This window comes from Chlorocebus sabaeus, chromosome 4 (assembly GCF_047675955.1).
Source record: "Chlorocebus sabaeus isolate Y175 chromosome 4, mChlSab1.0.hap1, whole genome shotgun sequence".
NCBI lineage: Eukaryota > Metazoa > Chordata > Mammalia > Primates > Cercopithecidae > Chlorocebus > Chlorocebus sabaeus.
This window is the reverse complement of record NC_132907.1, coordinates 2,320,608-2,346,515: the sequence shown is the minus strand read 5'-3', so window position 1 is coordinate 2,346,515 and position 25,908 is coordinate 2,320,608. Positions and strand designations below refer to the sequence as shown.

Below are 25,908 nucleotides of genomic sequence, written 5' to 3'. Positions count from 1 at the left end.
GTGAAATATTATTCCTCAGATGTATTGCTAAAAAAACTTCTGAATGTTGGTGTAAGAAGGTATCTCATCTCATCTCATCTAATTTCAGACTGTATTGCAAAGAGCAGTAGGGTGTGCCTCAGAGGCCACTATGGGTGGCAGTGTGGGAAAAAGGGGTGTAGACTATCCTCTTCGGTTCACAGAGCACCTCCCCTGACATCTGTTTTATATTGAGGGTTGGTATCTGTGGTTTGAAAACTTACCTGACACAGCTTATATAGCTCCCTAGGCTCTCCTGGAGCCATGGTCTCCTGAGTCCTCAGCTGTTTGCTTTGCCTCAGCTGCTCCTATGGCTGTGCCTCCCCAAGGGGATGCTCTTCATCCCAAACCCATGCTTGGGTCCTCATGGGTCTCCCACCTAGGGCTGGCTGATCTTTCACTATCCCAAATGAGCTAGGCACTCCCCTTTTCTGCCAAGGTGCATTCAGGCCTAGCTGCCATATACTTTGAGTTTCTGACTTCCAAAGTCACTTCTGCACTTCTAAAGCCACTTCTAAAGCCACTTCTGCACTTCTAAAGCCACTTCTAAAGCCACTTCTGCACTTCTGCACTGTGAAGATTGTATCTGGCTCCCAGATCAACTGCCAAGGAAGCTGCATGAAACAATGCAGAAGTTATCTCCTTGTAGGGTGAACTGTGATCAATGTAATAGGAGATGAGAAGACAACGTCCCTCTCCTCTTCCCTTTCACAAACTGTGCCAAAATGTAATTCTCCACATGGCCTGTGCACATGTGGCCATATGGATGCACCTGCTAAGCAGCCAGCTATATCTCTGAAATACCAGGAACAGTGACCAACCCATGAACATATTTCCTTTCATTGCTTCCTAGTATTCCCTAGTTCTTTCTTTCTCACTCTCACTGTCTGGGATGGTACCTCCTAATAAAGTACCAGCACTCAATCACTGCCTCATGCTCCATTTTGCTCGAGAAACTGGCCTAAGGCAAAAATCATTGCTACAGTCCAACCCTGTCTGTATGGATGTCTACAACACAAACTTGACCATGTCCCTCCCTGGCTTTGTACTATTTACAATATATCCTTAGCCAGTCAACAGTACCCTCCATGAATTACCATCAGCTTATGTGTCACTTGCTAATGCATTCTCTCTTACAACTTATCATTCCAGAAGCCTTATAATCCTCCCAACATCCATATTAGAATGCACCTGTTTCTTTATGTTTGGACAAGGCATGCCCTCAGCCTGAGATGATGTATCTCATCTCTGCATGTCTAATTTTTACCAGTTCTCATTGAAATAACTTGGAGCTGTCTCTCTCAATACCCTGAAATGCCTCGAGGGCAGGAACAATGTCTTATTCTCAGCATATGGCACAGCAACTGGAATACAGCTGTGCACTGTAAGTATTAAAGTACTATGGACAAGGAAATGGAGGCTCAGAGAGGTCAATAATTTACCCTTGGTGACAATGCTTGACAGTGGCAGAGCCAGTGCTAGTGTGTAATGTGCTCATTTCATTCTACCACTTCTATATTGTCTTCCTAGAAAGTGGTTTGACTTCTCCCCAATACTTATTTCACTCACACATTCATTCATTCATTCATTAACTATTCATTAAGTGTTTATGTCTTAGGTCCGCTTAGATTTGGAGATTCAACCCCTTCTAAACCTTCAGGTTTCTCAGATCCTTACTTCAGAATGAGCATAGATTCTGTGTTACTTTGAAGAGAGTTATTTGACTTCAGAGTCCATGGCTGGGGGTTCAGAAAACTGAAATTTTAATAAATCCCAATTATTCATTAGTATTGTGATATTAAGCAAGTCACTTAAACTCTTCATACTTCAGCTTTCTTCATTTATTGAACGGAAATTTTTAAAAAAACATGCCTTCTCTTTGCAAAGAATTGTAAGAACACAGGAATCATGGATGAAAAAGTATTTTGAAAAGTTGAAAGTGCTATGTAAATGTGTTATCTAGTTATACTATCACATTTACCTTAGTTTGATATTTGAAAATTCAAGTGATCTGCATCAAATTCAACTCATCAATTAATGAATCAACAGAATAACCAGAACAGACTCAAATCTAAAAGAGGTTTTTGTATTAGTCTGTTCTCACGCTGCTAATAAAAACATACCCAACACTGGGTAATGTATGAAGGAAACAGGTTGAATTGACTCATAGTTCCACATGGTTGGGGAGGCCTCACAATCATGGTGGAAGGTGAATGAGGAGCAAAGTTATGTCTTATATAGTGGCAGGCAAGAGGGCATGTTCAGGGGAACTCCCCTTTATAAAACCATCAGATCTCATGAGACTAATTCACTATCACAAGGACACCATGGCAAAGACCCACCCGCATGATTCAATTACCTTCCACCGGGTCCCTCCCACAACAATGGGAATTATGGGAGCCACAATTCAAGATGAGATTTGGGTGGAGACACACAGCCAAACCATATCAATTTTAGAACTACTTTCCCTCATTCTACAAATGCTTCCTCGTAGTTCCTGCCTCATGTTCTTTCTTTCTCACTCCCACTGTCAGGGATGGTACCTCAGAGAGAGGAAAAAATATGACTTAGAAAAATTAAGTGATAGCAAGAACTTGAACCATGTTTCCTGACTTCCATATCAGAGCTTGAAGTTCTCTGCATTAAAAAAAACCACTATATACATTTGAACTATTTAAGCACGTGAAAGGAATAGTCATCATCTTTATATGGTGATGTTATCCTCTAAAAGTTCAAGGAGAAAAATCTCAGCGTTCTGATCACCGTTTTTCTCCCCTGCCTTTCCATCTGCTGTCTCTGAACCAGTGACCCACAACATTCCTTCCCAGATGAAACAGTCTTGCGATTAGCACCCTGGGTGTGTTCGTATGAGTCCCCTGGCTATAGAAAGTACATGTTAGAACCATTTGCAATTATTTTTTACCTTAAAAATAAGACAGAAATCAAGCCTCATCAATATCTAATACTCACATGAATACAGGTGGCTCATACATCAGCTAAGTCACACAGGCCTCAAGTATTTTGAGGGAGGCATAGGAGCTGCATGGCTAACACGAAGGGGTCGACGGTGGCACCCTTCGGGGCTCACTCGCCTTTCCTGAATTGCAGTGCATACATGACCTATTAAGTGGATTTAGAGATTATATAATCTAATTTTAACTAAACTAATCCTCACAAAATGGACAATTGGCTTTAAAAGATCCCACCAAAGGAACTGTGGATAGAAGATAACGCTAATTGAGCAAGCACAAGTGAACAGCAATGATAAACAAGAATCTGCCGAGCCGACACTTCTACTCCACTTGAGCTCTATGTCAGCCCCGTTATGGCTCACAAAGCAACGGTGCTAGAATCAGATCTGGCAAGGGATCCGCCAAAACAATCCAAAATTATCAAGAGGAAATTTCCATCAGCTCTCTTCAACAATGAACGTGTAAGTATATATTATGCCTTAAAGTACTAACTAAAGAGATTTTGAAGCCATCATGACTAGCAAAACATTTAAACATAAAGCACTCAGAATGGGAAGACATGCCTCTATGAGGGGGGGATTTTAAAAAGCAAAATTTTACTTATTTTTTATCAAATTGAATAATACATGTATGAAGCTTTTTGAGATTTCTTAATATATGAGAACTACTTTACATTTGCATAATATAACATCTTATAAATATAATACATGACTCTTTGAAATGTTTGCATTAAAAAGATTCCATATGTAGCTGCTGAAGTGTTTTAAAGTTCTATGACTCTCCAGAAGTTTTTACTCTCTCTCTGACATTACAAAACGCTAAATGCTGTTACTGCCTTTCTGTTGTTAGAAGTTGTCACTGTTCAACTGTCTCTGGGGAGATTGCTTTACCTGGGTATACTTCTGCAAACTTCTGTAATTCCCTATTCACTGACGTGAAGGTACACTACACACTGTACCTACAGCAGTGTATGGAAACTGTCTTTGAGAACTTTGCCACTTATTTTAAAAATATTACAATGAGTACAGCCTTTCTGAGAAAATCTTCAGATGAACAAACAATAACTCATGCAAGAAAAGGGATTAAAATCCTAATATATTTTGTTTAGGTTGAGTTTATGAAAAACCAATACAAAAATCAACGACAAACTCCATTCTTATTTAAATATTGCCTGTGTCCCTAATGAACTATTTCACTCAATCATTAGTAAAAAAAAAAAAAAAAAAAAAAAGTAAAATACAATGATTTTATTTTTTAAAAAAAATCCTCTCTTCTGTTTAGAATTTTCTGGCTAGCTGTCCTTGTGCTTTCAGATTAATAATGCAGTAGGATTTCTCCTGCTCTTATTTATGGAGAAAGTAAAAGAAACATTATAGTTTTGGTGTCACAAATAAAAAACATTTCAAATCAGAATCTATGGAGTGTCAAATGCTCAAATGCATTGACTTTCAACCTTAAGAAAACATTAGTTTGGTTTTTATCCAAAGTCAAAGGCTATTTTCCTCATTTGCCACACTGAACTTGAACACACATTTGTGTGCATCTAAACAGCTCACATTCTCTTCTCCTCAGCAGTAGAGAGAGCCATAGATTTATTTTTATGGCTGTAGATTTTGAAAGCATTTGTTCTTCCCCCAGAACTTAACAGTTCAGAATACTTTTTTCTTATCATATACCATTAATAAGAATTTTGTTAAACTTAAGCCCTTGACTCAAGTTTACATTGGTAGCATTTGGTTGTCACGGGTAGCACCAAATGCCCAGGCCCTTAGAACAATGCAACAAAGTCAGTAGCAATTCAGCAACCTAAAATATATGTACCCCAAATCAACACCACTTTAAAGATAAACAAGCATTTTGCACACTAATAAATAATGCTGTAAATCTTGCTATATTGGATTGCAAATAACTCCAACTGAATAAAATTGCATGACACAGGATTTACTTATTCTGCACGTTCATAAAAACAACTTGTTCTCTGACAGCACTCATTCTTGGCAATTTACCGCAGCTGTCAGCAGTCAATTTGTTCAGATTACTGCTCTGCATAAAAGTGTAACAATCATGGGGATTTATTAGCTGATTATCGTAAAGGGGGCAGTCCATCTTGCCTGCCAAAATGCAGGTGATCAGAAAGTTAAATAATTACATGCAGATTAACATTATTTCACCTTCACTTGAAATCTGTAGTTCAGTGACAGGTAAAATTTGTTGTTCAAACTTGCAATATGGTGTGCATCACCTAAGTTGGTTTACCGAGTACTTGGCATTTTACTGAGCACCCCATGGCTCCGGGACAACAAGCTGAATACAAGAGTGTGGTGAAATAAGCATGGACTTTAGAGTAAGGAAACTCTGGATTTGAGCCTCAGATCAATCACCCCACTGGCAGAGCAACCTCTTAACTGCCCTCAGCCTCACTATTTGCATCTGCAAACCTGGTATAATATGAACCATCCGTGCTACCCCAGAGTGTTGAGCTAATGTGTATCATAGGGCCCTGTAGGTTGTAAAGCATTATTATTATTGTTTCTTTCCATTTATGGTAAATTTACTTTTGTGTAAAATTTTACAACCAGATAGCTCCATAGATATCATGATGATGAAAAGTTATAGTAAGTGTCTTGGTAAATGTACAGCCTACTTTTCCCCCAAACATGGCCATTTATTATTACTGAAGTATAAAGATTGCTCAGACACTTTTATACTTTAACTAATTCATTATTCTCTTTTGCATTATATTCAATCATCTTTCCACAATTACACTGAAACTTTCTTACCTTCAACTAAGTCATGTTGTTCTAATTGCCTTTCAATTAATGCCTGGTGTCAGATCAGCATTTTTCTGACAAAGAGCCATAATTTCCAGTGTTAAATCAAGCTTCAGGGATTTATATTCAAACCCAGGAAATATTTGCTGCGTGCTTGGTGCCAGATACTTGTTTAGGTATGGAGTATGTTGCAGTGAACAAAACACTCAAAAAAATCCCTGCCCTTGTGGAGCTTACCTTCTAATGAGGGAAAATAAATGATAACATAAATGAGATGCACAGTTTGCCATATGGTGGCTGCTTTAGTGGAGAAAAACAGAGCAGAATAGAGGAATGGGATGCCAAGAAAAGCAGGTTCAATTTGAAATAGGCTTGGTATGGATACCTCCCTGATGAGACATTGGTGCACAGATCTAAAGAAGATGAAGAAGCAAGGCAGGTGAGTGGATCCCTGAAGAAAGTTAGATAGAGGGAAAGGTCCTGAGGTGTCTGGTATTCCTTGAGGAACAGCAGAGAGGCCAGCTGGCTGAAAGTGAGTGAAGGACGGGGAGAGGCAGAATAGCAGAAGTTCATGGTAGACAAGCAACGCCAGATTGTGCAAAGTCTTATAGGCCACTGAAGGGACTTTGGTTTTCCCTAGATTACAATGCAAAACAATTAAAGGGTTTGGAACAGAGGAGTTAAGTTACTTTATTTTTGTTTTAGAAATATTACTCTGGCTGCTAATTGGAAACAGACTGTTGTGGGAGGGGAAGTGTGGAAGGAAGAACAGGAGGCTGTTGCTATTGTCCATAAGAAAGTTGATGATAGCTTCGACCACAATGATAATGATAGAGATGATGACAGGCCGAGAATCCTCAATAGGTTTTGAAGAAAAATTATCAGGTTGCTGATTGATTTGATGAGAGTGAGAGAAAGAAAGGAATCAAACATGGTTCCACGATTTTTGGTGTTAGCGACAAATAAGAGAAGCCTGAAGGAAGAGCAGAAGTCAGAAAGAGGTGTGGGACTGGAGGTTAGAAGTTTAGCTTTGCACATTCTAAACTGGAGAAACCTATTAGACTTCACATAGTGATATCAAGCAGGCAGTGCAATACAGGAATCTGGAATGCAGAGAAGAGTTATGGAGTGGAGCTGGGCTCTTGTGAATGGATGAAGTCACCATGGGAGCCAGTACAGATGAAGAAGATGCCCAAAGAGTGAGCTCTGAGGCTTTCCAGAACTACATGAGGGGATGAGGAAACACCTGCAAAGGAGACAAGAAGGAGCATGCAGTGAGGTAAGAAAAAAACAAGGAGTATGCGTTGTCCTGGGAGGCAAGTGAAAAATGTGTTTCAAAGTAAGGAAGTGGTCAGCTAAATACAGCACTGCTGCTGGGGCAGGTTAGACGAAGGTTGAAAACTGGTCATTGAATTGAACAACGTGGTAGGCTTGGGTGACATTGATAGGAGCAGTTTTGGTGGATTGCTAGGGGCAAATACCTGACTATATTAGTTCAAGTAAGAATGGAAGTTGGAGCTGGGCGCAATGGCTCACACCTGTTAATCCCAGCACTTTTAGGAGGCCGACGCCAGTGAATTGTTTGAGTTCAGGTGTTTGAGACCAGCCTTGACAGCATGGCAAAACGCTGCCTCTACCAAAAATACAAAAATTAGCCAGGCATGGTGGTGCATGCCTGTGGTCCCAGCTACTCGGGAGGCTGAGGTGGGAGGATTGTTTGAGTCCAGGAGGTGGAGGTTGCAGTGAGCCGAGATCACACCACTGCACTCCAGCCTGGATGACAGATCCAGACCCTGTCTCAAAAACAAAAACAAAAACAAAAACAAAAACTAAAGAATGGAAGTGGGTAAAGTTCAGTACTAAAATAGTTTTAACTCTTTGACACTCCAGATTTGCAAGTGGCTCTTTCATTCATAGCCACTCTTGTTCTTATTAAATATTATGAAACAAACAAACTCTGTTATTGAGTTTGCATTTACAAAATATATTATAAAAATCATTATATATCACCAAAAATGGAAAATAAAATAGACAATTATAAACCATAGCATAATAAACTCATTTATATAGATAATGTAATCCATACAAGTGTTCTCAAATTTGGGACTCAGTTTAGACAGTACTCTTAAAAAATGTTACTAGCCATCAAAGGAATAGTATCACCCTCTATGGCCAACTTTAAACTTACTCACAAGCCTCCAGCAAATTCCTAGAATAGTCTCTACTTTCAAAATTAACACAGACACAGAATGTTGCAGTGAGAGCTTGCAAAAGAGGACAGAAGATTATGATGACAGTTTTATGACTGTTACTTTACCCGGAGTACTCAAATTTAATTGGAAAGTAAGTCAATTGTCTTTGAAACTATTCTAGGAATTAAGTAATTCTATTATAATCTGTATTATCTCCACTGTTTCCATGAAAGTTTCAAATAAATAAACACAGTTGCCTGATACTTAGGTATAATAATATTTGCTTTTCAGCGGCAGGATGCTTTTAAAGAACAATTTAACAAGTGTCAAGTTAGAGACCTAGAGTTTTCAGTGCTATCTGGATATCAAAAAGATTTGAAATGATGATGCATCACAGTTATTTCTGCAAAAGGCAACCTTGCTAATTTAGGAGTGTGCAACAGGTTTCTATTGTCCATCTTTCAGTACCTCAAAATTCAGCACTCATTCCTTTCATTGTGTAAACCAGTATAAACCACTACTCCAGAGCTGTCTTGTCTACACCTGTGCTCATTTCACTCTAGCCTTTTGGGCTTAAATTGCTTTCATAGGCAATTAAGTTTGGTATATGACCGAAAATAGACTCCTCTTTTTCAAGCCTCCACAGGTATCTGGAACAATCCCTCTGATCTTCCATCCAGCAATTTGTCACTGTTTTCTCAAAAATTAGTCAAAATATGAAAAACCTTTAGGAACAAGGTGAAGTGAGATAGTTAGGTCCACCTCTCTGTCAACCATGTCTGCCCTTGAAGAACTCATAATGTTATTAAGTGAGGAAAAGAAAATGATCAGTCCCAATTGGCCTGAGAAATTTTCAGTTTTTAAATTGGAAAATTCTTACCAAAGGAAAAAAAAATATAAAAGAACATCTGTCATTATACAAAAAAATAGAGAGAAGAAGGGATATGAAGGAATGTAATATATACCTAGAAATATAGGAAGACAGTATATTTACCGCATAATCTTCATTATTTTACCAAGATAAGAAAGTTTGAATACAAAGAAATAAGGTAGTGGCAGCAAGTTACACATGCCCATCATTCTGATTAACTTGTGGTCACCAAATATAACTAATGTTATGATAACCAAAGAAAATGAACTCATCATTTGAGGAATAGCTAGCTACATAGTACCTGCTCAAAAGAGCTCATGGCCTATTGAGGGAGACAGAATCTTAGATATATAATTATAATGAAATGCATTTAATGTATTAACAGATGTGGTATATCCCAAAGAGAACAAGATAAAACTTTAAGAAAACTCTGAAAATAGTGTTTTAATTAAGGGAAAAACATGTGCAATAAAGGCCTGTGCTTTAAAAAGGCTTGAAATGTAATGTAGTATTAGATTACGGTGGTGTTTTCCAGGTTCACTTTACAAGTAAAATAGTAAAGGCTGCCTGAAGCTCATTTTTGACCGCTCACTATATAATCCTATGAAGAAGATGATACACATATAACTGCATCATAAAAAAATCAAGAGATAAATATGTAGGACTGGATTCCTGTTCTTACTTTTCCAGAGTATAATTTATTTTACTCTTAGGATGTATAAATTTTCTTCAGGCTGTATGTTTAAAGACTTTCATGTAAGCCACAGTGAGGAAAGAATTTTTTTTTAATTTAAAAAATTAACAAATTTTTTGGTACACCACACTTTATTTCAATATTGGCATGTTTCAATGTGTTTTGCTACAAAGACACATATATAACTATCAAAAAATATAAACATAGGCTTTAAAATAAGAAAACAATTCATATGATTCAAGTGGTCACTCAAAATAACCCTGACTTTGTGAAAAAATGTCATGTAAGCCTCAAAATACTCCTTTCTTTACTGTGTTATCAGATTAACATGGATCTGCCTCACTTACATGCTTCCTACACTAAAACTTGGGAACTCTTTACGGATTTATGAACTCCAAGGAGATTACAAGTATTGTCTACTTTGGAGGGCGCTGTAGAAAATAATGCATTTTATGGTGATAGTATGCTTTATGAAAATAAATATTATTTTAGATCACTTTACAGACTATGAATATGCTCTTTGTTCCTTTATGTATCTTATATCAGATGAAATTCCTCTTTTTCAACTCCCATAACTTTGACATCTGGAGAAAATTCACGGATATCAAATTCAGATAGCCTGTGTCCATCAACTGGTCAAAACCGCCACCTACTGGTCAATTTTTGAATCTATTTTTCAGTTCATCCAAGCATTGCCCTACCATGGTAAAGTCCCTTTCTTCAAAACGGTAAAGATCATTTACAATAACAGGCTTACAGCAAATATTCTTTTAATAAAAATGCTCTAGGGGTGAACCAAAAGTTACAAATTGCACAAACCTGCCAATAAAATCATCCCTTTTCCCAGCATCTTTGTCCCATGCAGTGATATCAATGATTCCTCCTCTTTCTTCATAAAGGTGAAAATCAAATTGTTCCCTCCACTGAGGATTCAACGTTTTTGGCATAATCTGGGAAAAAAATCATTATTGTCATATTTCTAGCAGCTTTTAAAAAAAAAAAAAACTTCAACCTGAGACACTAAATCAAACTTTTGGTACTATAGTATCTAGAAAAGCATGCTGTGTGCTATTTGAAAAAAAGATTACAGAAATAATGGAAATGACTCATTCGATCTCCAGCAATCTTACTGAGTAGTACCTGAATGGACCTTAATGGATGTGTACTGAAAATCAAAAGATATCCTTTGATTATCTTAAGTAGCAGATAAGATATATAAACTATGTATAAGAGGTAATAATCTATGAAAGAAATAGCTCACTCAGATACTAGCAATATTTTACATAATCATAGTTAATACATTAAAATATAACTCATAGTCAGTCATCTCATAATAAAGGAGGATGAGGATTTTCAGAGTTTTTTTTTTTTCTTACTTGCATACACATTGGAATCCTGACTTGAGTACATGAAAAACACACAGTGAATTTCTGTGAGAGTAGGACAAAAAAGCAAGTAGCTTTTGGGTGGTCAAACTTTTATCTCAGACTTACAGCACTGATGTAGTATCTCATGTTATAGATGGATAAGCTGAGACCTAGAGTTTAAGTGACACACCTAAGGTTCGTATGTTTTAGCATTTAGACACTAACTCAAAGTCTTTGATTAAAGCTTCAGAACTCGGCTGGGTGCGGTGACTCACGCCTGTAATCCCAGCACTTTGTGAGGCCAAGGCGGGCGGATCACGAGGTCAAGAGATCAAGACCATTCTGGCCAACATGGTGCAACCCCATCTCTATTAAAAGTACAAAAATTAGCTGGGCATGATGGCGCTTGCCTGTAGTCCCAGCTACTGGGGAGGCTGAGGCAGGAGAATTGCTTGAACCTGGGAGGCGGAGGTTGCAGTGAGCCAAGATTGTGCCACTGCACTCCAGCCTGGCAACAGAGCGAGACTCTGTCTCAAAAAAAAAAAAAAAAAAAAAAAAAAAGCTTCAAGACTCTTCCCCCAAAACCATATGCCAAAAATGTTTGCGAAATAATAAATGAATATACATGAGTATATATGTATGCATACATATATGTGGATATACTCCTTGTGTTGCATATACAAGAAAGATATCTGAAATGTAATTCTGTAACTTCAAGTATTCAGATAAGTCATCTTGTACAGTAGAATCAATGAACAAAGTAACCTATATTGATAGGAATGGATTTTAAAATTCCATTCACCACTGGGTTAAATAACATTCGTATTTGTTTCCTTGTTCTTTCTTTTTAGCAGGAAGGCATGAAGTGGCCTTTTCTCTTTTTAATGTATGGCAGACAGATCTTCAGATGTAAAGTTTGAAAGCAATGAAGTATGTTATATGCAAAGGTAATGCAAATGAATCACAATTTTTAAAGTTCATAATATGAAATTAATCAGCAATAGATCAAGGAAAGAAAGAGCAAAGAGAGACACATGTCCATTGCTGGGTTTCATATTTCATACCTAAAGAGCAGAACTATAAAAATAAGTAATGTTTGAAGCCTAGTAGAACATGGAAATGGTGCTAACTAAGAAAGGACAAGACAGAAGTGGTCATAGGTACCTATATTTGGAACCAGTAGCTACTTTAATATATGTTATTAAGCCCCATGGCAGAAAAAAAATGGCACTGAATGAAGGCTATGATAATTTAAATGTCTTATAATCAGGCTCAGATGAACTCCTATGGTATTTTGGGGTGTGGTCTGTCTTTACTTATCTGGCCTTAAACAGACTAAATTTCCATTTTTCTCTTTTAGGATTGCCTTCCCTATATGATTTCCTTCAGGTCAGATATAATGCCTTCCCTTTCCATGTGGGCACTCCAGCCAGCCTGCTAGCAGTACTCACTGCCTGCTAATGATGGGCTCTGTGATATTTCTAAACTACCTTAAGTACTAGTGAAAACTTCCTGGGCTGGAAGGGACCTAAGCAGGCTGTTTATCAAAAATCTATAGAAATTATGACACTAAGGTGAATAAATGCCCATCGGAATGGAATGTGATCTTTAATACAAGATGGATATGATCAGTTGTCCTAAGCTGTCTATGAATAACAGCTGTAAAAACTGACCAATAAAGAGGACATAGTTCATTACAACAGAGATAAGATGATACGGTTTGGTTCTGGGTATCAACCAAAATCTCATGTTGTATTGCAATCCCCACATGTTGGAGGAGGGGCCTAGTGGGAGATCACTGAATCATGGGGCTGGATTCCCCCTTGCTGTTCTCACGATAGTGAATGCGTTCTCACAACATCTGGTTGTTTAAAAGTGTGTGGCGCTTCCCTTTTCACTCTCTCTCGCTCTGCCATAGAAAGACATGCTTGATTCCACTTTGCCTTCTGCCATGATTGTAAGTTTTCTGAGGCCTTCCAGCCACGCTTCCTGTACAGCTTGCAGAACTGTGAGTCAGTTAAACCTCTTTTCTTCATAAGTTACCCAGTCTCAGGAAGTTCTTCATAGAAGTGTGAGAATGAACTAATACATAAGATACGTGCCAAAAATATAGCTATGAGTACTAGATCCTTATTCATTATTACTTATATCACTAATATTATTGTTTAATATATTATTACTGCTAATATAATTGATACTATATGATATCTTTCTTACTACTGTTGTTACTCTTCCTCTTCTGCTATTTTCATTTGCTGAGTCATTATGGACAAGGAAGTATTCTAAGCCCTTTAAATGCATAACTAATGTATATTCATTTAATCTCAGTAACTCTGTTAGGTAGGCATTATTTTAAATCTCATTTTTACAGATGGGAAAACTAAGATATGGAGAGACAAAGAAATTTGTTCTAATAAATTTTAAAATTTGCTATTTGCATTGGTACAATTCAGGTTGGATAAAGTGTCTAAGAGTAATGTATGAAGATTTTTATGGCATGTAAAATAATGCTATTTGTAATACTGATATTAACACTAGTTGTAATCATGTTAAAAGCTACACTCTTGGGAGGCCGAGGCGGGTGGATCACGAGGTCAGGAGATCGAGACCATCCTGGGCAACATAGTGAAATGCTGTCTCTACTAAGAATACAAAAATTAGCTGGGCATGGTGGTGCACACCTGCAGTCCCAGCTACTCGGGAGGCTGAGACAGAAGAATTGCTTGAACCCAGTAGGCGGAAGTTGCAGTGAGCCAAGATCGTGCCATGCACTCCACACTCCAGCCTGGTGACAGAGCGAGACTCCATCAAAAAAAAGAAAAAAAAAAGCCACACTCTGAGTACTTTATGTGCCAGGCATGAACTATGTGTTTTCTGGGTGGCTGTTACTGTTTTAATCCTCAGAGCTATGCCAGGAGATAGTTCCAACTATTATTCCTATGTTGTAGATGAAGAAATTGGGACACAGACAAGTAGTTTACGTGAGGTCACCTAGTACCTGAATGAAAAAATGCTATACAATTATTGGTCTTATTTGCTGACATGTTGTTTAAAAAAGTTTGTTAAGCATTTAAAAAATTATCTAGTGGTTTCATCTCCTAAACCAGGGCTATTAACCAATCAACACCTTCCAAATATTGACAGGAACACAACAGAGATATGGTCACCTTGCTCTTGTACTTCTGATGCCCAAGCCGGAACTTCACGTAGGGGTCGCTCAACCCATTGGAATCCATGGCCTTGAGGTCTCTCCCTTCAATCAAGGTGATGCTGACTATTCCTCTCCAAAGATGTGATTTTCTGTGTAGGTCTGATAGGCGTAAACTTTGGGTCTGAAACTTTTGGCAAATGAAATTGAGTTAGGTTATTGTGTTTTAAACCCAAATACCTCATTTTGGCATTACCTTTTCTCCTGTTATGATTCTTCAAAAAATAAAGGATAGACAATTATAATTTTTAAAATTAAAATAATTATGAATTATTGTTTGTTAATTATAAAATTAATAAATTATGAAATTATCATCTCATGATAAATTTGTTATGTAAAAGAGTTGAGTGTTCAAAATACAGCCTAGCTTTTCAATTCTTAAGATTACATGATGTAGATACTTCAAGAATATCAGAGAATATTTGCATGTGTGCCAAATAGGCTTATACCAAAATATATATACAATAAATGTTAGAAATATCAAAGGCCTCATTCATACTGTGGTATTTACTTTTTAAACTATTTGTGGTTTTTGAAGATCTCTTTGTTTATGTTATAAACATATTTTAGGAGTGGTTTTTAATTGGAAGATTAGTTGCAAGTTCTATTCAGATAGTTTTAAAACTTCTTTCTTGCCATATTTGGAGATTATTGAGCTTCAGATTACTAAAGGACAATTTAAGTTACCACAAAATAGAAAACAAAATCAATACGCCAATCTAAGATGTCTTGCTTATACCTAAAACTTTCATCACAAATATTTAAAATGTTTAAAGTTACACTGTGATTTATATTAGCAAGTATGTTTCTGGATTTATTTTACATTTTAGTATCTGAATGTTTTCTTTAATTACTTTTAATATTCTTTTTTTGTTGTTTGTTTAGAAACAGAGTCTTGCTCTGTCACTCAGGCTGGAGTGCAGGGGTGTGGTCATAGCTGACTATAACCTCAAACTCTTGGGCTCAAGTGATCCTCTTATATCAGCCTCCCAAGTAGCAGCCTCAGGCATGCACCACTGCACCCAGCTAATTTTTAGTTTTTATTTTAATTTCATTTGTTTGGTTTTGTTTTTAGAGAAAGGGTCTTGCTTGCTTGACCAGGTTGGAGTGCAGTGGCGTGATCATAGCTCACTGCAGCTTTGAACTCCTAGCTCCAAGTGATCCTCCTGCCTCAGACTCCCAAAGTTTTGGGATTATAGGCATGAGCCACCACACCTGGCTTAGACTTTTATTAAAATTGGCAAGTCTACTAAAAATGGCCATATAATCTCTTTAAACTAAAAAGGACATAAAACAAGCCATAGAAAGTAACTAAATGTGAAAACATCTTCAATCTGGATTCAACATCAAGCAGTACTATAAAAATGGTTTCTTTCATATTATCAAACGTGTTTTTTCTACTTATAGTCATTTCATGAAGAAATTCGACGTTCCTCTCAACCTCAAAGTACACTTCAAAATTATGGATTAGCACTACTTTCTACCTAATCCTGTCTACGTTAATGTTACAAAGTTACAGTCTATTTTGTATAACTCTCCCTCCCACTTTGACTTCCTACCTTTTTCCATACCAGAGCAACGCCATCGGTATTTTTATCGTCATCATTTCACAGTGCTTCTATTAGGAAAATGAAAACTACATTCTCCAAAAGATAATACTTCTAATACTTGAACATTTCAATGAAAATCTTTGAAAATCCCATTGCATATTTTCCTGCCTTGTTGAACACAACACATTTTGAACCTTGCCTGGTGGCTCTGCCCTATGAATATCAATGCAGACCTTTATCTACACACTCTTCATCCCTGTGAGCTTCAAAAGCAGCATTCAAATGTGATCTGAAGTGTAAAGGAGAATTCATGGAGCACCTACAAGTTCTGCAGAACTCCATGCCCTCTTCAGCTGGAGCCCCACTGCTCCCGTCTGTTCCATATATTGAATTTCCACATTGGATTTTGATGAACAGAGGATTTCTCAGATGAAAGTAATTGTTTAGAATTTGTTGCACCCAGTTATGGCTAAGGTCTTTGTTTTAGTTCTAAGATTTCATGCAACTTATTATTATATAATCTAGTCATAGATTTTGGTGTATGACTGCGTGGTTTGACCACTTCTGCTGCTGTTGAGACTGCCTCTAACAGCAGACTCTAGGGAATCAGGTTTTAAACTTTGGACTGGAAACTTTTTTAAGGAATATGAGTAGCAAAGAAGGAACCAAAGAAAACAAATGTTGTAGCAAGCAAGAAGAAGTAATTATTTTAGAAAAGATCAAGGAGTTAATAGCTGCCAACTAATACAGAGCTTTAGAATTTAAAAGTGTACATGTCTATATCACAACGTTTGGTTCCCACAAAAACCCCATGAGGTCAGAAGGCAAGGCTTTTTAGCCCCATTTTACTGATGGAACTCAGAGTGGCTGTGCTCATAAATGGTAGATGTGTGACTAGAACCCCAATATTTCTCATCTTTATTCCTGAGCTTCCCCAATACAAGTGTTTAGGGTGGAGATTCTCTCATAGGTTAAAAGGTAATCATGATTTAAACAAAATGTTTCCAAAGGATACTCTCCAGTTAAGTGATGAGCACACGGCTAATTTATGAAACTGCCTTTTACTTTTCTATTATATGACCACATGTGTTTATATTTATAATATTTCAGCTTGTTGAAGAATATACTTACTGCCATTTTTCTATGTGCTCTGTAGAAGCAGTCAATTAGTAGTTGGGTACAAGTTAGGTTACACAGTGTCTTCAATTAGCAAGGCGAAGTAAGTTTCTTTAATAGTGCCATGTCTAAAATAGTGCTTTTCTTGCTTGATTCTCCTTTCATTTTGTTTTCTGGTTTTTATTTTTTATTATCTTTTTTTTTTTTTTTTTTTTTTTTGAGACGGAGTCTTGCTCTGTCGCCCAGGCTGGGGTGCAGTGGCGTGATCTCCACTCACTGCAAGCTCCGCTTCCCGGGTTCACACCATTCTCCTGCCTCAGCCTCCCGTGTAGCTGGGACTACAGGCGCCTGCCACCACACCCAGCTAATTTTTTTTTAATGTATTTTTAGTAGAGATGGGGTTTCACCGTGTTAGCCAGGATGGTCTCGATCTCCTGACCTCGTGATCTGCTCGTCTCGGCCTCCCAAAGTGCTGGGATTATAGGCGTGAGCCACCGCGCCCGGCCTATCAATTTTTTTTAACATGAGAACATGAACTTGACTTACAGAGTGAGGGGGAGAAAAGCCATTTTCACTCTGTAAGTCAAGTTCATATTCTCATGTAAAGCTCACAGGAGGACAAAAGATTCCATTTTCCATGGGGTCCTTTATGCTTTCACAGAAATAAAATGAACATAATAGAGACTTTACCTACTGCTATTAGTTGCTGTGAAATGCTGTTCTATAACCCAGAAGAACATTTCCAAAACAACTTGGAGAGCTAAGTGGGAGGAAGAAGGAGAACATTTCTTCATAAAAACAGGGCTAATGGGTGTGGTAATTATGGGGACCTGTGCATAAGGCTAAGAAGAAGAAATAAAAAAGTTTCAAAGATATTCTAATCAGATATTTTTTCAGTGATGTTTTCTTCTTCAATAATTTTTGTTCAAAATGGTACTTCTCTACAAAGAAACTCCATAATTCAACTGTAGATTTTATTGAGCAACTGCATAGTCATGAAACTGTTAAATATTTAGTCTGCGTGAAGAAGTGAGACTTGAAATAAAATTACAGGTAAAGGTAAAAGATATAAACATAGGCTATCAAAAGCAGAAGAGATAAGCATAGAACATAAATGTTCACTCACATATTCCTAGCAATTTCTGGCTATATAACTTGAGCATGTTTATCTCTCTCTCTCTAGGACTCAATTTTCTTATCTTTGATTTGTCAAGACTGTACTCCAGGGCCCCAAGTGTACTAACAACCCTTTTCTGTGTGTATCTACGGGTGGAGGGAGGTTGTGTGTTCAGGGGCCTACAGAGAAAGAAGTACACTCCATCAACAATGAAGATTTAGCTTGCTCAAGATAGTCATTTATTACTCTTACTTATTTGTAAAATCAAAGTTCTGGGGAGCTCATTGAAGGCGTGAGGATGGGCAGAATACCACAGCAAAAAGAGACTTTGCAAACTATGGAATTCTGATGCTCTCCAAGGTATCTTCGGAGTCACTTGCTGCTCTGTTTAAAAAGTTTCCTTCCTCTGTACAGTAAATCTCTCAAATATGTGGCCCACAGACCAGTGGCATTGATGTCACCTGGGAACTTTTTAGAAACTAGAATCCTCTGACCCCATCCAGACTAACAGCATCAGAAACTCTGGGAGTGGAGCCAGACATTCTGATTTAACCAGCCCGCCAGGTGATTCTGATACACACTCAAGTGTGAGAATCCTTGCTTTGAAAGTTATGTGGAGCGTGCACACTGTTTTCTCTATGTTCTAATAACTATTAATACAATTGTAAAAATTAACATTAATAGTATTTATACTATTTAAAGTCCCTTTTTAGTTCTGATTAGGAAACATATTGGTCTAGATATCTAGGGTATTTAAAAAGAGAAGCAGGACCCTACTGAACAATTATGAAAAGCTGTGCTTCTTTTCTTCCTTTGTTATTTTTCTCATAAGTATATCTAAATAACACATATTTATTGAAGTGTTGATAGTCCACCAAAATCACTTATTGAGCACCTAAAGGGCAAAGAGTATTAAACAAATCCAAAACAACATTCAATAAAATTTGCATATTGCAGTTGGTACTTAGTTTTCTAAGGTAATGCTCTCAACTAGGTCCTTGTTGAATTAGAAGTCTTGTTGAGGGGGACAAGAAAAAGGCAAGAAGACTAAAAAGAGAAAAACCAACCTAGTTCTTCAAAGCAAAGAACAAAAACAAAGCCCTTAAAAGGAAAGAATAATCCTTGAACTTGTAAGGTAGTTGTTCTCAAATTCTAGCAGTCAATTTGCTGGAATTGCATGATTCTCTGAGATGTGACTCAGTTCTTAGGGAGTAGAGCCGAGTCTGTATTTCAGCACGTGCCCAATGTGATTCTCATCCATCCAAAGTTTAGGATTCACTTTCATAAGGAATATTCATCCAAGTTCATAATTAATAAAGAATATCAAGACACCAGTTAACAATACAGATTTCAAAGCATGAAGCAATTAGTCCATAACAGGTATCTTTAGTAAGATTTTAGAACAAATGAGCTGGCAATTTAAAGAAAGTGTTAGTTATATTATTCCTTGAAAAAAAATTAAGATTACAATTCCTTTTCCTATGTACAAAATAGGTTAGTATAGGGAATGGGTTTTCAGTACAGTAAGTTGGCTCTCAGAAATCACAGCTCATGCAAGCTCAGAAAAAAATAAATGAACTGAATGGTTGAACTTACTTGTGCATTTTTGCAATAAGGACTCTGAAGCTCTGCTTTGCAGAAGCCCAGGACAGGAAGAGCTGGCCTGCCGCACGTCTGGATGGAAATGAATGATCAGAGCTGTACGGGGAAGGTTTGTACCATTCTCAACCCCTCATTTTGATCAGCAGTTTGAATTACTCTTCAGAAAACATTATTTGAGAAAATTTGTATTTGCTTCTCAAGTCACTGTCAGAAAATGTCTTATAGCACAATGAAGATAAATGTCAATGCAACTCTAAATTTCTAGCCACTATTTTCTTTAGTAGAATGATGCTGCAGTGGTCAAGGAAATGAAGCCCAGAGATTATATAGTAATAGAGTCTAATTAAGTGATTTCAGGTTTTTGTTAATAGGTGTATCAGAGAAAATAACTATAGCAAGAGAAATCATGAAAAGAATAATTGTTTCCAAGTCTGCTGCTTCAAAAGGTTAGAATAGTGATTCGCTTTCAGAAAAATAAATGTGATATGAATAGGCAATAAATAAGATCATATTAACCCTGCATCCCACATGTAAATCTTTTGTAATGATTAAAGAAGTATCTCTAAACTAATAGGGAAATTTTGTCCCACATGACACCTCCCTTTCCTGCCTTTGCTATGAAAAAGTAACTCAAAGATCCCTTCACTACCAAGACCAAGAGTAGCAAGAGATGGATTAAGACAGATACAGCTGAACAGGAACTCCTGGGGGGAAGTTATCATGGTGGGACTGAAAGTTTATATGACAGGTCTTCTGGAGCAGTTAAAGAAAGTTTCTTAACAATAGTATTATGATGAGATTAGAGTCGTCAGCCTTAATAACATCAACAGAGAAGACTGGATTAGGGCAGTCGGAAAGGTGGATTAAATCACACAGAAAGGAAGGAACATTTATTGTGCAGCTATTACATGCTGCTGTTTTCACACTCCAGTGTTTTTCAGGACAGGAATCTTATTTTAAGGTAAATAAACTGAGGCATAGAGAAGATAAGTACCCCCCTCAAAGCCAAATGACTAGAGATTGGCAAGGCTGAGATTTGAATCTAGAGTTGCTGAGACCTAATCCATGATTTCCACCCCCACCCACCTATATTTCCCTTTTTCTGACAGAGACTAAGACATTCATGGCACAACCAAAGAAATTAATTGGTACAGAAGTTTTCAAAATACTTTGCCTGCCACTTAGGTGACATGTATCCTTGGTTATAGATGATCAGGAAAGGCTAATCAAGGGATTAGAGGAAGTAAGAGTAGGTGGCCACGTCATAACCCCAGCTTTTGTTATTCACTTTATAATAAATTAGAGTTTAATATCTGCTAGTAAGGTGGTGAAGTCATAGAATCTAGCATCTAAATTGGGAGCATTTCTATAGTCCAGTTCTAGTTAAAAAGTTTAGTAATTCCATTCCTTGAAAAGATGGATCACTAACAATGAGACGTTTTATTTTTCTAGATCTTGATTTAAAAATAGATCAAAATAAAAAAAATCTGTTTAGACTTAATATGAGACTAAGGGAACACAGTTAAACCAATCCCCTTCCCTGATAGGTACAAATAATCCTTGGCTTTTGTTATCCTGGATTTTATTACCTGTGTACAACCTAATCCTTCCAAATGAGACCCAGACACTGAAACAGGGAGTGAAAGACATTGCTTATGTGTTTACAATAAGCCATGTGTGGAATCAGCTCTTTCTTCTATTTTCAGCACAGGGTGCATGTGCTTTTATATTTAATCAAATGATCCCCGAGACACTACAAAGAAGAGATAATGACAGCCTAGAATGACTGTTTTGTGCTGCAAAGACGAGTGTGGAGCAATTAGCTCAATCCCAGGCACAGGCCTGTTCTATCTTTTCCTTTTCCTGCTGAGTTTATTCGAGTGAATTGCACCTGGATGATGAAGCCCAACAAGTGCATTTGTTCTGCCATCCATCCATCCTCTCAAGGTAGGATTGCTTTTACAGAAAACCCTCTCGGTGCTTTGTCCAGCTCAGTCTGAAGTGTCTCATCTTATAATAAAGCTTTGATCCTTTTTTTCTTAGAAGATGATTTACTGGCACCATAATCCTTAGCGAAATTCTGCTGGTTTTTAATCCTTAAACTTTCTTTTATATTTCCATTGCTTCTTGATACAATTTATGGTGCCAGGAAGTTCTTTATGTTTACTTAAGATGTTTTAACTATCCTCTCTAACTTTAATCGTGGCCAAAGAAAAGTTTTAAAGCTTTTACTACATTTGTTTGAAAATACATACAAATAGAAAATCATCATATATATTGTAATCTTTTTGGCTTGCTGAAATAATCTACAAATTTCTAGCAGTAATATGGGAAAGGAATAATAGTCTTGGGCTTGCCTTATAGAGACCTGTGTTTTTTTTTTTTTTTTTTTTTTTTTTTTTGAGACTGTTAATTAAAAGTTACACATATTTTTGAGTATAAATAACATCATACTTAAAAATGGAGATAATTCCTGAAATCATCTTGGGTGGTTGAGTTGTTCAGCATGTAAGTGCTTCAGTACAGGATTCCATTCTTGTTTTAAAAAGTCAATAACTCTTCTCCTTAGCCTTCAATCTTCCTTCAGACACACTTTTGCTTGACCTGACCAGAAGGCGGTACTCTGACATAACTTCTAAACTGCTTTGTATTTTTCTAGGTACTCTTCTTTGCCCATTGTGACCCTTTTCTTGATTTTTATATGAAGTATCTTGGCATGTTCCAGCCTTTTCCACTTAAAAAATATTTAAATGTATCTTTGATTCACTGCAATGTTCTTGTAAGGTGGTTTGTTCAATTAATTCTTTTACCCGAGCCTGTAAGTCCACTCAATGGAGATAACTAAAAAGAAACGTAAGCATGCTAAATATCTGAAACCACTGCACTAAGGTACCACCTTTAAGTGGGAAGTTAGTCTTTAATACAATTTTTACTTTACTTGATTCTCATAATTTTTATTGTTTTCATGAGAAACATGGTAATTGTCATATCCACCGCTTAATATTTTTTATCCTAAGATAGTGTTTTGATGAATAACAAATATTATGCTTTCGGCCAATTAGACTATCCCTGTGCACAGTCTTTTCTTTCCATTATTTTGCTGTCAGGAAAATTAAGATATAGCAAGTAGCACTGATGTTCCAGCTGAGCAAGTTTTTACCAGGATGTAGTTTCACTCAGTGTAAATCAGTTGCTATCTCTTGGACACATGTATTGATCTGTATAAATCCTGATAGGAATTTATTTTAAATTACATCCTGCTTAACCCACAAAGCACAGGTATACTCTTCATGCAAGATTTTATCTAAGCTATTTAGATAGTTTGCATATCTGAAAATGTCCCTGGGTAACCTCCTTTCATATACATCTCCTCTAAAAGTTCATCAGAATAACAATATTGCTTGGGTAAAGAGCAGTGAGGTCAATTAGTTACTAGAGTGACCTTTGAATGTGACTATGGAAGACAATACTCAAACAAAGTAGGCTTGGTCACTGATTTTCTGATTTTGTAAATGGCATATCAGACACAGCAGTCTCATGGCTCTTAAACATATCCATCCATTGGTGGCTAACACAGCTGCTGAAGAAAAGGGTCAAATAATGCAAGAAGAATTTGAAAGAGTGTCAATCAAAAATAACAGGTTAAGGAACAGCTTTATTTATACGAAGTATCCTTATTCATCATAAACTCAAAGAGGGACTCTACTGCTCTTCAAAGTTCTTCAAAACATTTATTTGTATGGCATTCAGAGAGAGAGAAATATTGTTTCTGATCATGCCATCTGGGTACCTCAAGGCAATGACATCAGTTTGATGGACCTCACTTTCCTCATTGGTAAAACAGATGATCCCTAAAGGTTCTGCCTATATGACCCAAATCATTTGTCAACTGTTCATTGTCATAGGCCCAGAGAAGACATTACCACCAGGCCTTGGATACAAGAAAGCTTGCTTATTTTTAAAGTTGCACATTTGTTATTCTAGGATCAAAGAGTTCAAGAGATTGAGAAAGGTTATTAAAGAATATTTGAGGATGAAAACAACCAAATGGAAAGTACTGATAAGTGGAAAACTTGGAAGTAGCAAAGAAGATCTTGAGAGCGCCACTTGAAAGGGAAACACTTGAAAAACTATTAATTATGAAGCTGGTCCTGGTGACAAATCTTCATTCACAGTGACCAGTGTGCACATTTGCTGCACATAGAACAAGTTCAACCCAGAGCACCCTTAAATTCTACTCTGAAGAAGTGTGCCATTTCCCTTTTTTTTTTTTTTTTTTGAAACAGAGGTTTGCTCTTGTTGCCCGGGCTGGAGTGCAATGGCACAATCTTAGCTCACTACAACCTCCTCTTCCTGGGTTCAAGCAATTCTCCTGCCTCAGCCTCCCGAGTAGCTGGGATTACATGCATGTGCCACCATGCCTGGCTAATTTTTTTGTATTTAGTAGAGACGGGGGTTTTGCCCTGTTGGTCAGGCTGGTCTCAAACTCCTGACCTCAGGTGATCCACCCGCCTCAGCCTCCCAAAGTGCTGGGATTACAGGCATGAGCCACCGGGCCCGGCCAGTGAAATAATTTTTGGATAAAGCCGTCATTTAAAGTCATGGAACAATTTAAAAGCACTAATTCTATGTGTTCCGGGACAATGCATGAACATATAAGAGGAATTATTATTTCAGCAAAGTACAGAGTAACTTCAGTGAAGGCAGCCATACAGTGTAAATGAAGAGGGTATAATTACTAAAATAAACTCACAACAATAAAAAGCTGCACACACACACAAAAAAGAAGTGTATGTGCATTCAAGCTGGTAAGGATGAATAAATGTAGCTTATACTTGCTCACTGGTCAACACATGACTTAATCTGGTACCTGCCAGTCTACTTAAGAGACACTATAGCAAATACTAAAGTTCTAAAGAAAAAAAGGTAGTTTTCAATCATGAACAGTTTGAGAGCCAAGAAAGGAAAATGGCCAGGCCCTAAGAGTGTAGCATTTTCGTTGCAATATCTATTGTTACATTAAGCATATACCAAGGGTGAATTTTCAAAGAAAGAGGAACATTCTCAAAGGAAAGCAGTAAGTGCATTAGTAATAAATTGTGCTGTGCATAATGCAGAATTAGAACAGAGAAAGAAATGGATGGTCATTATGAGGCTATTATGCTTTAAACGTCAAAGAGTAAGTTAAATTGAAATGACATTTAAAACAAGTTATCTGTGAATCATCATTTTGTCTTTATTTAAATCAAAAGAGTTGCTGTTTTCTAAATTATAGGATTTCTTTTCAAAGAAAGAGCACTAATTAGTATATATCTAGGACAGAATTCTAGTATAGATCACTGTAACAGAAGTAAATATTTTTCTCGAACAGAAATGGAGCAGAAAATTCTAATCTCATTTTACAAGAGAGGAAAGAAGGAGCCCTCATGGACCTTCTAGATGGCACCATTATATTCCCAGAGAGTCCCGGAGACTCTAGCTTCTCAGAATTTGGAATAAACTTGGTTTCATAAAGTGACTTCAAAGAAATATGTTCAATTTATGAAGTTCTTAATTTTTACAAGTGTAGAAATAAAAGTGTTAGTTACCTAGATGACTTAGAAGATAATAAAGAAGGCAAATGAATACATCTATCTGGAAGCCTATCTTAAAAAGTGAAACTCTTAATTGCCATTTAACTTTCAAAATTGCTATCCAAAACCAAAAATCAAGAATATTAACAAAAAGGATTTAGACATTACCCTCCAAAAGAGAGACTTCACAGAGAAATAAGATCCAACCACTTCATTTTCTGAAAGTTCCTAAAAACAAACAAATATTTAGCTACATTTCGAGATGTTTTTGAGAATACTTAATTAGTATTGTAAATCCAAACAAATAAAATCAAAGCAAATAAAAAAACCAAAAATTGTATATCCTAAAGATACTTGGCATATTTAGAAACTGTAAGTTTCTTCCCTTGAATAAGTTAAAATTTTTGTGGTAGTAAAGTTTAGAGAGGATTATTTGTGTAATTTTTTAAGAGTCTACTTACCTTTTTACTCTTAATTATTCATTAATATAGAGTCTTATGGTTTATTATAGAAAGTTGACTAAGCATATTTTAAGATTTTAAAGTAAAGCAGGTATTTATTCCTTTTAACAAAACAATTGTGTTAACCATAGAACTTCAGAGCATTTTTAAAGAATGACTGCAGAAATCTTATTTATAAACATGCACCTAGTCAAATTTGGTTTAAATTTTTACCAAAAAAATCCAAATTTTATAATACAATTAACAAATATAATAAGTGACTTAGTTAACTGAAGTTCCCTGACCATAATTTTAAAAAGAAATGAATACCGAGAGAGTTGGCTATTGGACTAAAAGCAATGCAGTGGATTCAAGTAGAATAGTTTATTACTTAATCCTCAGACTTTTATAAAGGAA

At 36.7% G+C, this 25,908-nt stretch overlaps 1 protein-coding gene across 16 annotated transcripts in view; it reads right to left on the bottom strand.

Moving 5' to 3' along the window:
• The window catches only part of MCTP1 (multiple C2 and transmembrane domain containing 1), a 595,101-nt gene that overhangs the window by 196,606 nt on the left and 372,587 nt on the right, over nucleotides 1–25,908 (bottom strand). For 6 of the 16 annotated variants that reach the window (XM_007978744.3, XM_007978754.3, XM_007978760.3 and 3 more), the window contains 2 exons: nucleotides 14,053–14,223; nucleotides 10,338–10,468 (listed from right to left, as the gene is read on the bottom strand). In XM_007978744.3, coding sequence (XP_007976935.1) covers nucleotides 10,338–10,468; nucleotides 14,053–14,223 — 302 coding nt within the window. Of the gene's footprint in view, nucleotides 1–10,337; nucleotides 10,469–14,052; nucleotides 14,224–19,472; nucleotides 19,551–25,219; nucleotides 25,280–25,908 lie in introns of all 16 variants that reach the window. The other 10 variants (XM_007978702.3, XM_007978712.3, XM_073014587.1 and 7 more) reach the window with 2 other exon arrangements.